The sequence below is a fragment of the Polypterus senegalus genome, chromosome 1, assembly GCF_016835505.1.
Source record: "Polypterus senegalus isolate Bchr_013 chromosome 1, ASM1683550v1, whole genome shotgun sequence".
In the NCBI taxonomy this organism is placed as follows: domain Eukaryota; kingdom Metazoa; phylum Chordata; class Cladistia; order Polypteriformes; family Polypteridae; genus Polypterus; species Polypterus senegalus.
The window spans coordinates 90,045,547-90,059,477 of NC_053154.1; the positions used below are offsets into that span (position 1 = coordinate 90,045,547).

Genomic DNA, 13,931 nt, shown 5'->3' on the forward strand with positions numbered 1-13,931 from the left:
ATCTCACCACTTAACAGATCATCAACGGTAAGTCTTTGACGTTCATCATGCAAAACACAAATTATTTCACAGTCTTATGTCTGTTCTTGTGTTAACTCTGGCAGTGTTTTGTATTACAGCATTAACTGAAGTGAAGACAGACAGTGGCCTTGGGGTGCCCTATTGCATGAAGGGAGCTCCTCAGATTAGCATCCATTTTTGTGCACTCTTTGTTCTGTGTTAGTTAGAAAACTTCAGGATGCAGCCAACCACATTAAAGTCCAAACAGAAAAGGTAATTTAGCTTCGCAACTAAAACGGGACGCTGGATGATATTAAAAGCAGGTGACAAATCATTAAATTGAAGTCTGTGAGTTTTGGAACCTTCTGAGTGCGCAAACAACAGATACATAAGTGTAGCTGTGGTGTCTTCTGTGCCCTTCTTTGATGTCTTTCATTGCCCTGTTTGTTCTGTGTGCCAACTGGTAAAAGTTCAACTACCAACAAAAGCACCAGTGAACTACAGGAGGCAGCTTTGCAATAAGGACAAAGAGTCACAAATAAATGAGTTATATCAAAGAACAGGTTGAACAATTTGTAAGGAGTTCACCAACAGCAGTAATATACATAATATTCTCAGACCTGCTTCATACAGTTAATTGATGCTCAGGGTCGTAGCCAATCCCAGCAAGAAACAGCTCTGGACAGCGTGCCAGTCTATCATCTGGTACACCCACACACACACCCACACTCACACTGCCACAGAGCCAGTGTGAAATCGTGAGTTGACCAAACCAGCATGTCTTTGGGTATGTGGGAGGATAACTGATATACCCAGAGGAAAAAAACCCTAAAATCCTAGTGTACTGAATAAAAACAGCAGTTTTGCTTTGCAGTAATGGTCAGGATCCAGTATCACTATCTATCTTTAGATTTATTCACTTACTGAATCAAACTGAAGCAGCGTGGATAATTTATCCCAGGACGAGGTGCCAGCACAACACAGGCCATGTTTTCCAGCAATTTAGAAAGGTCATTGGCACCTCTGGTGAGTCTTTAGAATACTGGATGCAGACAGACACAGAAAGACTTGATACAGATATTGCCTGAACCAGAATTCAAGCTTCTGGAGCTGAACTTCACAAAGATTCTGTCCTTTTCACAATTATAAGAAATTAGATTACAAAATAACTTTCTCTCACAGCATTATTACATTATATTTTACTAAATGGAATAATGAACAGTCAGTCTGGTGTCCCTCCACTTACATTCCATCCATCCATCCATTATCCATCCCGCTATATCCTAACTACAGGGTCACGGGGGTCTGTTGGAGCCAAACCCCGCAGGGCACGCACACACACACACACACCCAAACACCAAGCACACACTAGGAACAACTTAGAAATGCCAATGCACCTAATCTGCATGTCTTTGGACTGTGGGAGGAAACCAGAGTACCCGGAGGACACTTACATTCCACCTTTCTGTAATCTCTTTTAAAAAAAGCAATTGTTATTATTCATCCAAGGATAGCTTTTATAAGAAGGCTTGATTAAATGCTAAAAGGAGCCACACTATTCATGCAAGACATGTGGTTTTAAACATCACCCATTAGAGTAGTTCAGAGTGGACAACGACAAAACTAAGCACATCCTCACAGCAAAGGAAGCTCCAATGACACATTAAAGGCCCTGAATTTTGGGATATTTTAAGAAAATCAAAAGCTGTAAATGAAAAAAATATATATGTGCATAAATATGTTTAATATGAAAATTAAATCCAAATCAAAGAGCATTCATAAGATAATGAGTGTGATAATCTATCTATCTATATACATATCTGTATATATATGTATCATCAACAAAACCTGTGCTTCCCATTTAGTTAAAAAGCTGAAATTTGGCAGGATTGTACATCTAGTTCAGTAGTTATCCAGTAAGAAAAAAACATTTGGATATATCAATATTTATGGGTCAATAGCCATAGTAAAACTAAATAAACCAAAATCTCAATAATGCCTTGTCAGATTTGATTGAAATTTGATGAAGTTATAGAAAAAAGAAACATAGGTGACAAATATTTGTTATTTATTAATATTGTGCTAACTTACGTGCTTTCAGCTGCTCTGACAGCATGATTTATGCAAATTAAGTATGTATGTAAAAGTGATTTATGGGCCACATGACTATAACAAGTAACCAATAGGGTGGATGAAAGAATGAAAACAGCATGGTGTCCTGGACAGAATAAAAGAGACATGACTATTTATAAAAAGCTCAAGTAAGAAGTAAAACTCAATGGTTAGCAAGCACTGTTTTTGCTGTTGACTACACTCTTAGGTCCATACTAGCTCTCATCTTGGTTATTCGTTCTGTTCTGACAACCTGCAACCCACAATCACAGCCCTGAAAAACAAATACAGTACATCCAAAGCTCTGCTCTTCAAATGTGGTGCTACAAACTCTATGGAGAAATGGACGTCTTATGCTGGGCATACACTGTAAAATTTTTAGAAATCATGGTCAAGCGACTACTCACACTGCATGATTGAGTTGCCAGTTGTACATGTGCTCAAACTGTACAAACAGGTTCAGTTCGATTGACATGCTGTGATGTTGGTGAAGACTATATTAGTACATGGCCCCGACAGACAGTTTTAACCATTCAAAAAACATGATGGCCACATGTTTCTCAAAATGTCAACAAAGAAAAGAGCTACATTCTCAACTCTTGTCGTACTGTGCTCTGAAAGTTCAGACAAATATAAAAGGCGTAACTGGGTTCTTAGATGATTGAGGCGCAGTCTGTCTCTTTTACAGAGCGAATTAGAGGTATATAGTCTATCTAAGATGCTTTTGGCATTGGCTATTTAGTTGTATGTGTGTTGCTATATGATGTTTAGATTTTTGCAAATGAGTAAGACAACAGAATTGACCAGTTTATAATATACTGTGATCAATGCACAATGAAATTTAATAGCGGCATCAGAAAATCAAGTTGTGAGACTGCTCACACTACAAGACAGCCAACTGAAATTTCTGACAGAAATCTTTATAGTTGTACAACAACCCTCTTATAAGATGCAATCAGGCACCACAATTCCTTTCATACTGAACGTGCAATGATAGTTGATGAAGCTGAAATTCTGGCTGACTCAGATAATCAGTCAACAAATGAATATTCACTTGAATTCACTATTCACTATGCACTTGAATTTCTAATGTGGAAATGCTCCGTGCTCATCATGTTAAGACATGAATGTAGCACATGAGATACCAGCACTTATGCATATCCACTTCAAGTACTGCTTAGCATATACTGTATACATTCACATCTGCAGGTTTTAAAAGAGGACTACAAATCACTGAAGAAAAACACAAAAAGAAATACTGTACTTGAGGGAATGGTGTAAACTAATGAAAATCATAAATATCTAATAATAATAATAATAATATACTGAAATTTCACATTTTTCCCACTGATCACCCATTTCAATTCAAAAGAATACATTTTTTTGTAAAATTGTGTTTTGCAGTGAACATCAACAAAAGCCAAGCCCCTAGGAAGACCAGGAAAGGATCAAATGCAGGAATACTTTCCTCATGGACAATTGTGTATACCATGTTCAAGAGTAAGCAGCTCCAGTGACCAAAAAGATATTATTTTAATGATGCCTTTCTGATATTTTTCCAATTGCAACTCAAGCGACATGCTCATGCTTACACAATGTTAGAAGCCAGACTTGAACCCACAAGCTCAGGTTTTGATGCCTTAACCACTAGACCACACTGTCTGACGATAGTGTTAGCTCTTTGTAAAAAGAAAATATCGTGTAGAGAAAAGCACGTAGATGCATAATACCTCTGACACATCTGATTAACCAACAACACTGTAGCTGATGCCCATCAGATTAACCAACAACACTGTAGCTGATGCCCATCAGATTAACCAACAACACTGTAGGTGATGCCCATTGTCTTACAAAATTTTCAGAGTGAAACCAGGCTACACAACTAGTAGAATATAAAATTCTGTGATGAAAGCCACCATAATCTTTAAACTCATTGATAACAAAATTGAGTCACATTCCAATATAACTTGCGGTGCTATGTAATTTTGAATATTACCACATTTCCATCATTAGCAATGTTTTCTAAGTTTTCATTTTAATATGATGGAGGGACACATAGAGACACTTAGCTATAACAGAAGGCCTTAAATGAAATAAATCCATCACACACATTAAATAATGAGAACTGTAATATAACAGTAAAAACTTGTTAAAATAAGTATAATCACTTGACATCACTAAAGAAACAAATAAAGCATAATCTCACTAGTTAAAGACAATTTGTCCAAACATAACTATATTATTTGTAGCAGAAACAATATAGAATGTAGCACTACGAGTCCTAATGCATCATTGTCAGAAAGCATCTCCATTTAAATACTAAGGCCTTCTCAAAAAAACTGAAAATTATCAGTAAACTCGAACTGAGTAAAATTTCAGCCACCAATGCCAACCCTATAGATAACATGAGTAGGCACAAAGCCAGATATGAAACTCCTTTGCTCAGCAGCCTGCAACATGACAATGAGATGTCCAAACTTATATTTTAAAATGTCTTTTAAAACTGAGTCTACTGTCATTTACATTCACAATGATTTTGCAGCATTGACTGTTGATACAAATCAGCTGAAACTTGCTCTATAGACTAGACTTTTGAATCAACAGTAGCTACTGCTGATAATGAAAGGTTCGTCAGGAACTGGAAGTATAATTCTTCAGGAAAACCAATTTCCTACAAATAAGCTCGAACATGCAGACTGTGAGGCAAGGGAGTCGAAAAAGTCAAGGTCAACAGATTCTTAAAAAATTCCAAGTCACTTGACTCAAGTGTGTAATTCAAATCCAACAACTGTCTGTTATTCCCCTTGAAATCTAATACTTGCTGCTAAACACACAAATTGATGATATCCTCCTACAGTTACATTATCATGCTATTGCAAATGAAGGTTTCTACCACATCTTGATCCAGCATTAAACCTCTCACATATAGCCAGTCAGTCAGTCATTATCCAACCCGCTATATCCTAACAGGGTCACGAGGGTCTGCTGGAGCCAATCCCAGCTAACACAAGGCACAAGCCAGGAACAAACCACGGGCAGGGCGCCAGCCCACCGCACTCACATATAGCATGCACCAAAAACATCCATCCATCTCACAAAGGAATTTAAACAGGGAGGAAAATGCCCTGATATCATTTGACATCCTGCATTGAACTTTGATGGCTTGGACTCCCCAGAGGCACACAGACGTCAGCAGGAAGTGGCAGATGGCACAACCACTATGTGGGCAGCACATACTGTAAGAGTTCATAGAAATAAACATTGTTGTCACTTTTGTAGTATTTACTAGGTTGCCTGATTATTAATGTTAATTTAACGAGTATCTAACTGAACGGATGCAAATCAATGACTTTGAACCATGCTTTATTAATAAAGAAATTGTTCACCAATTATGGCGGGAGAAAGAAAAGGTATGGTTAGATATTGGCGGTGCAGTGGGAAGAGCTGCTGTCTCACGTATTGTTGATTGTTGTAAATGCTTCTTGACCATATTATGCAAATGAAGCGAACATACTGTACATAAGAAACCTCTTAGTTAGATTAGCCAGTCTTATCACAGTGCACTGAACAATGCACCTGGCAGGCTCCATCAGTCATGATACAATAAAGGACGTCCATCATGGAGGAATTGTTATCAGTGACTCACAACAACTATTTTTATTTCAGAGCATTTTCCCTAACAGTAACCTCTTTCTGTCTGTGTGGATTTTCCTCCAGCATCCCCCATACTGTTAAGTTAACGAGAGATTTAAATTGGCTTGTGTGTGTGAGTGGGCCTTGCAATTGACTAGCACCCTGTTTAAAGTTCAGAGACAGACTCAGGCCTCCCCTGACTCTAAATTGGTCTAAATGGGAGTAAGAATGTTGGGATATGTTTTGCTAAGCTTTTTTTTTTAACTTACAACTTTGCAAGTAAACAAAATGGAAAAATATCAAATGTACTTGTAATACAGTTAGCCATTTGATTACTGAAATGGTAAAGGAAACTTGAAGTTTAGGGAACTTTTATGGCAGACTTTAAGGATTGGAACTAATGACCACTCACTGACCACTGACAGAATAGGCCAAAGAGTTGAAATCTATAAGGCCTACACCACCATGTTTCTGTTTTTCCTAATTATAAAGAAAGGAATGCAAAGAAGGTAGTTGAACGTGAATAATACAGAAAACTTCTGATAATTAAAATCAAATAAGTGTTAAAGAAACAGGGTCAAATAAAACAATTTAAAATGAGATGGTTATCACCCTAAAGAAATGTTTGTTTTTTATAATAAAGTGCAAGCACTCATGAGTACTTTATTCGTTTTCTCTTGATTAAGTGTATTATTAATTCCACCTCACAACAAAATTTGCAGGTGCTAATAGTTCAGCCTATTTTAATCTGTACCATCCTCTGTGTTGTTCTGCACTACCTGCACCCAGAAGCATTACCTTCTAGTCCTGGGATCTGACTGGAACATGTCCCACTGGGATTTCGGCAAGTTCTCATACAAGGAACTCCACAGGGTTTGTAGTGCCACTCACACTGATCAGGGCCATTGTAATAATCACAAAAAAGAGCTGAGAAATGAAAGATAAGTCTACAGTTATCACCTTATTATGACATTCTTAAAACACTCTGGGTGGGATTAAGGAGCCACTTACGACAAAGGTTAGGCTTTCTCCAGGATACACACACTTTGGCCTCATTACAGGCAGCAGCGTAAGCCGCCACAGATGTGCAGAAGCACTCACAGTCACCACCAGAGTCACAGGCGCAAGAGTCATAAACACAGGCATCAAAATAAGGACTAGGGTCTACCTGTAAGGGAAAAACAAAATGGCCTCTTCTAAATGTGGATAATCTGTTGTGTTTCCTTTAATCCTAGTGGATATTTAAATGCTCAGAGTCAGTCTCCTAGGACTGGTGCCAAATATAAATTTCAAGAGGTGACACTGCTAAGAACAGTTTGAACTTATCATTCAGAAAGTAAACAACAAAGATCTGGGTTGACCAGCACATGGAGTATATTTATGCCTGATAAACAAAGACCACATATACTGGACAGCATTTACCAACAAGAGAGAATCATAATATATCATTCAGGAACATTGGGAATTACCTGAGGGTGACAGGCAGCAAACACTTTACTCTTAATGATGCTACACTGTTTTAGAGCCCAGGACTTCCGGTAGGGATTGGAAGTGCAGGGATCTTTAGGAACTTTAGCATCTGGGCAGTTAGGGGACACCTTCCAGCCATTTCCAAACTCCAAGGCGTTAACCACTAATGACTGGCTTCTAGTGGTGAAGTCATTGTTTGCATTCCCATCATAATTACCACAGAGGCCACAGACATTACCCTAGAAAATAGGAAGATACAGTCACATTTTGTGGAAGCTAAACAACAGTGACATTTTCTGTTCTATTCCATGGAAAATTTGGTGCTTTTAAAGATTAACATTATAAGAGAATAAGAAGAGACCTCAAAGTTCATTAAAGTTGTTTGATCAGCTATTGCTAAGTCGTCCTAATAACTCATGCAAAAATATCTGAAATGTGGTCAACGTGTCTGATCAACTGCATGACTTTGTACATGATTCATTATCTAATTAGATGAATGCTGAAGACATTGAAGACTTGGATTGGGACTCCATGAGACTAAGGAGGTCACTCAGGGTAAGAGAAGTCTTTAAGTCTAAGGAGGTACTTGGCTGCTCTTTCTCCACATGGCCTCGAGGGCTGCTGCATCTTTTTTGTACCGTGGTGGATCCTTGGGCTCATACCTTGAAAGAGGCACTCAGCTTAATGTGCACACTGGTTTTCTTGTCCCACATCAGGATCAGCCCGGTCTTGGTTTCAATCACTACATAAATTCCCATATGCATGATCTTGTAAGCCATGTCAACACCAACATCTCTCTTCATGAGTTCATACTGACCCTCTGACAATCTGAGTTCATCTTTCTGCAGGAGATCAAACAAAAATGTGTTTCAGTTTTACTTCATCTTAGTTCTGGTTGATGTCTTAACTACTGTCATCTACAATGTCTTTAAAAATGAACATTACAAACATTACTGGAGACAGTGAACTCTTTCTTTACTTTGCATTTTATCAACCAGTTTAGGTTCATGCATTTAATTATTTTGCAGAAGTGCATTATTCCTGTAATACAGTATTACTCTTCATTGAGAAATAATAATATACAGTATATACTGTATATTTTAACTATACATTGGCCTTTATGTATCAAATTTCAAGTCCAATAACTCTAGAATCAAAGATCAAAGTAGAACTTTAAACTCCTTATCTTCCTCCTGTTTTTTTACAGCAAACAATCTGTGTTTTAATCTTTGAAAATTGTATCTTTTATTGACATCTCCTTGCTGTAAACCTCACAAAGTTAGAGACAAATGGGCAGGTGGGGGATTTTGTGCTTGTCCGAATAGTAGATTAATTTTGCTGCCGAGATCTCATTCTCAAAGCCTTTTTGTTTGTCTGCTGTAAGTGTTAAATACAGAGGAGCAAACAAAGTATAATATTAGGATGCTTATGGATTTTTTCCTTGTTTTTGATATTTAATACCTGCTATTATTAAGCTTCTTGGATCTGCTGTGTTTTGTCTGAAACTTCCACAGTTTATGTGCACACTATCAGGGTTTACTCAATTTGTCTGGTCGCCCCAAGTTGTCTCACTTTTTTTCACTTATTTTTTCTCTTATGTCAAACTGAAAAAACTCAGTGTATCAACAATATTGTGACATATGCTTCACTGGGGAGCATCTTTACATTTTTCTCCATGCTTCAGTCACTATCAAATAAACTTTTACATTTCTTGGCAGACTCAATGATTGCAGAGTTCATTTTAAACCTGTTAAAAGATGGCGTTACACTGTCAAAACCATTTCTGTCTCATCACCAAACTTCAGAAACCTCTCACTGTCAACATTTCTGATATCAAGCATTAAGCAGACCTTCTTCACAATAATGGGTATGCCCACTGAGGTCACAATCACCTCACTCTGAGGCCCCATAAAGGTCAACAGCACATAAATGACCTAAAAAAACTTCTCCTTCATGTTTGTGAATCTATTAAGCTGTGGATCATATACTGAAACTGCTGGTTAGCAATTTAACATCAATTATTCCTAACACTACAACAGACAATATCTTCCACTTTACCGCTGTACCCAATCACTTTTCAGACAGAACTGCCCCAGTACCACCACTGCCCCCATGCCTACTAAGCATCATTGTACCTTTTTCTTCCCATCTCTCTTCTTCAGTGTGACACACATCTATGGAACATCAATTCAGCTCCTCATTACTTCACCCCATTCTCCCATCATGCTTCTCACATTCCAAAGAACAATCATTATTGTTTTACCTAAACAGATTCTATTATTTACTGCTCTATCTTTTTTTAATTTCACTGATTTTCGCATTTCTAATTACCAAAAAATTTATTACAAATAAAGAGATGAAAACTTTCAAAAAGCTATCATTCATGGCTAGTGTCGACTTTGGAATCCATACTGATAATTGGAATAGATACCCCCAGAAAAAGCTTGATGGCCTTGGAGCATGTGGTCCCAGTACTTCCACAGGGGATATTCTCTGTGATCACACGGAAAGTGCCATTATTGGAGTTAATTCCGCAGTAATCCTGGGAAGAAAATAACAAGAGAAGAAGGTAAATCAAAGAGCTTCTCAGGGAGTACCATTTGTAAAAATATTCTGTTCTTCATCTAGCAGCACAAACAACAGTTCAATAAAACTTTAAAAAATCTTTTTTATAGCAAAGCTAAAAAAACCTGCACATTTATTTGGACAATTATAACTTACAAAACATGAAGGAATGAAGAAAGCCCTTCTTATAGGATATGACAGGAACAAGGCCTTTATGTACACACCTGAGCAACAGTGTATTCACAGTTGCCACTAAAACTGAATCTTTTCCCATCGAACGTGAGGTGGTGCCCTTCTCCTTGCATGACACAAGAACCGTGACACTGCAGATTAGTGCATTGCCATTTCTGGTCTTTGCAGGTGCTGAAAGATACATTAAACATCACAATATTCTTAGACTAAGGAGTCACTTTAGTTAACTGAGTTTTGTCTAATGAATACAGACAAAGTTAATTGAAGCAGTCAGAGAGAAGTGAGCAAAGATTGAACTCACACATGTCTTACTGTTTTAGAGGGAATTCACCCATGCTGAAAGATCTTTATGAAATAGAGTGGGTTTTGTGTTAATTAATACAAAAATACCTCTAACTAAAGAACTAAGCAAATTTTCTGACATAAATTAATTCTTCCATCATCAAACCTGTTTAATTCAATCCATGGTTTTCAGGGCTGGAATTTACCCTTGCAAATTCAGTATGTGGCAAGAGCCCAGACTGCATATTTCGCCAGTCTGTTGAAGAACATGTTCACATGCACAATCTCATTCATATGAGAACAATTTAGAGTCATCAATTAACCTAAACAACTCATATCACTTAGTGGAAACTGTTGTAATTGACTACTGTGTCACAGGAAATTCATGCAAACTCCAGACAATTGAAACAAGGCTAAAATTTTAACTCAGAATTCAGAACTCCTGAGGCAGCAGTGCTCTCCACTGCACCATAACGCTTTGCAACATTACACTCATTGTTGCAAAAATGATATGTTCAATATTCATTTCAATGCTGTAAATTGAAAAATCATAATGCAAGTATTAAATAAAATACATGAGTTTATGAAAAATAATGTTGTTTTCCAAAATTATCAGACAATGTAAAGCTGACGAGCATACCTGTTAGCCTACTACAGTTTTAGAAATGAGATTCCCAGGAATACTCTGGGAAACCCTGAAGGCCTTCTTAAGAGGACAGATTATCTCATATCTTTCCCACAGAAATAAATTGGAAACCAAGAAGGTATCAGAACTAATCAGTGAAATTACTAGAATAGATCAAGAACTTGTTAGGTGTCCAAGAGAGGCACTTCATAGGAAAAGGCAGGTTCTACATTCAGAACTCAATCTCTTAACAACTAAAGAAACAGAACAACTCATTCTTAAATCAAGACATCATTATTACGAACATGGAGAAAAAGCTAATAAGATCTTATCTCAACAAATCCACAAGCAAGAGGTTCGCAATGCAATCCCAGCAATCACCAACACAAACAGAGACAAAATCATTGACCATAAAAATATAATACACACATTTAGAGACTATTATAAATCCTTATATTCTACTGAGTTTAAGGAAGACAAGACACAATCTAATGCATTTCTGGATGCATTACAGATACCACAAATAGATACTCTTCGTGCAGAGGAATTGGATAAACCTCTGGCACTATCAGATGCTATAAACTCACTTCAGAGTGAGAAAGCAGCGGGCCCTGATGGCTACCCTGCTGAATTTTATAAGAAATTCTCAACTCAGCTAGTTACCCTTTTATTAGCAACATTAACAAAAGCTAAAGACAATAAAATTCTACCTCAAACTTTTTGTCAAGCATTAATTACTATCTTTCCTAAACAAAATAGGGACTTATTACAATGTACAGTATATCACACAGACCAATTTCACTTCTGAATAATGATATTAAGATACTCTCCAAGGTCCTAGCTAGAAGAATGGAGAAAGTACTCCCTTCGATAATATCACAGGAAACGAGATGTCAGAGCTGCTCTGTCTGATTCTTTGGAAGTTTAAGTAATACGCTTGTCCTCTCTGCCAACCATTTCAAAGAAATCAGCTTACCAGGTGTTGCAGCCCACTTGTATCTTCTCACCAGGTTTATATGTTATTCCATTGTGAATACAAGGACACTGGGAAGCAGGAATGCACTTGCCATGGCCATTAGACACCAGGCCCTTTGGACATACACAGCCCGAGACACACCCTTTACTGTACTAAAATGTCAAAAAAAAAAAGTTAAATGGGTCCTCTTTTCTTAAGGTAAGTAATGGTGAAAGGCACAATAACTTACACACTCCATGTGAAGAGTCTGACAACTCTTCTGACACTCTGCTCCAGGAGATCCAAGGGGTAGAGTGGAGCAATTAAGGTAGGTCATTGGCTGCTTACAAACTACAGACAAAAAGAAGGTGAATTTTAAACATTGAGAGCTGTCTTTCTTGTTATCTGGTTGAATATTCTTTATGGGAGCATTTTTAAACCTTTATAGATATTAGAAAGGGATTCTCAAATGGCAAGGCAATGACATAATTAAGGGTAATACCATAACTGAGAAACTAATATACAGTCGACCACACACACCTGTGGATACCAAAATCCGTGGCTGCTCGGGTCCATTATATAAAACAGTGTAGTGTTACTATACAACCTACACACATCCTCCTGTATACTTTAAATCATCTCTAGATTACTTATAACACTTAATATAATGTAAATTCTATGTAAACAGTCACTATACTGTATGGTTTAGGGAATATTGACATGCCACTTTTCAAAAGATTGAAGGTTTTTATTTTGTCATCAAGAGATTGCACTTTACACTCCCTCTTAGCCTTTGAGAGATTGCTCTGACCACTTAAGGAGCCAATTTTTCATAGAAATAAAGAGTACACACAATGTGACACCAAAGACCCCACAGAGTCTTTATTATCAGCTAAACAGCATTTGTTTAAATAAACATGCGGCAGCGGTTGCCGCTGTGCACACCTGTGTCCCTGTCAACAATACTGGTTTCATTGATTGAAACTTTAGCATTTAATTTACTGGGTGCTGATTATTTACAGTCAGTCTGTGTGTTTCCATGCTTTTACTAGCCTACATAGCCTTTTGCACATGCTTGTGTATAGATAACCCTAAGCCAAGTTTAAAACTGGTGCCCTGGCCAGGTGTCTGCAGGCTGATGGACGGTTTAAGAAAGTTTAGTTTCCCTGTTTGGTTAGTGAGTGTTTAGTCTTCTTTGTTTGAGTTTCTTTATTTTCCAGAATATGTGTATGTCGTTTGTATTTTGTTTTAGGAGCTTCAGTACTGTGGGAAGTGTAGAGATGGAAACCATTTCTTAACTTGTTGATTGGTAGCATTTAGAAGGTAGGATAGATAAGAGAGAAAAAACTTCTCTTTTATAAAGGCAGTGATTGCCGGAGAATGGGATTGATCGATCTACAGTGTAGAGCAAGGGTGCTTTATGTCGGCATAGCTATACAAATTAAGAGCAGTGTGGCAGCTCAGCCATTTTCTGCTATATAGGGATGCTGTAAGTTTACTCCTATGAGCCATTTTATTCAACTCCTATAGCTGGAGGCTACAGCAGAGCGTGCCTAGAGATCACATAATTCACGTGGATTCAGCTTAGTGCTCAGTGTGTGGCAAATTCAAGTTTTGCTTTTTGTGTAACTTTTTTAGAAAAAATTTTCAATGCGTGGTTTGTTGAATCTGCGGATGCCATGGCCATCAGTACAGTACATGACTGTACTGGTAGAGAGACCACAATTCTGCATGTCAGTGGGGAAAGGCAGAGGCTGGTTGAGGAATGGCAGACCACCTGCAGGAGGCAATACATAGTCCAAATTCAGGAGAAGTGGGCAGAGTTTTAAGAATTCAGTTTTATTTTCATTTAAGGATTGATAAACTAAAAACATAGGCCCAGAAGGATTTGCAGAAGGTCATTGCCTTCTAATCAATTGGGTGGCAGCATACAAAGTTGTAGGATGCATTGTCTTTCTTGTTCAGCATTGACAGTTTAAAAGCTGTTGCAAATGCTGATTGTAAAAGTTTTTCTGTTGAATTGCTGAAACTGATCTCAATTGAGGGTGGCATTTGGGGATTAATACATGACAAAAGCCCATTTGACATTTAACACTG

At 37.6% G+C, this 13,931-nt stretch overlaps 1 protein-coding gene across 1 annotated transcript in view; it reads right to left on the bottom strand.

The window, feature by feature from the left end:
- The window catches only part of LOC120525804 (mucin-2-like), an 87,831-nt gene that overhangs the window by 54,219 nt on the left and 19,681 nt on the right, over positions 1-13,931 (bottom strand). The window contains exons 17-24 of the mRNA XM_039748444.1: positions 12,085-12,185; positions 11,856-12,007; positions 10,005-10,143; positions 9,647-9,757; positions 7,878-8,057; positions 7,215-7,454; positions 6,757-6,913; positions 6,544-6,672 (exon numbers count right to left, since the gene is read on the bottom strand). Of these exons, the coding sequence (XP_039604378.1) occupies positions 6,544-6,672; positions 6,757-6,913; positions 7,215-7,454; positions 7,878-8,057; positions 9,647-9,757; positions 10,005-10,143; positions 11,856-12,007; positions 12,085-12,185 (1,209 nt within the window). The remainder of the gene's footprint in view (positions 1-6,543; positions 6,673-6,756; positions 6,914-7,214; positions 7,455-7,877; positions 8,058-9,646; positions 9,758-10,004; positions 10,144-11,855; positions 12,008-12,084; positions 12,186-13,931) is intronic.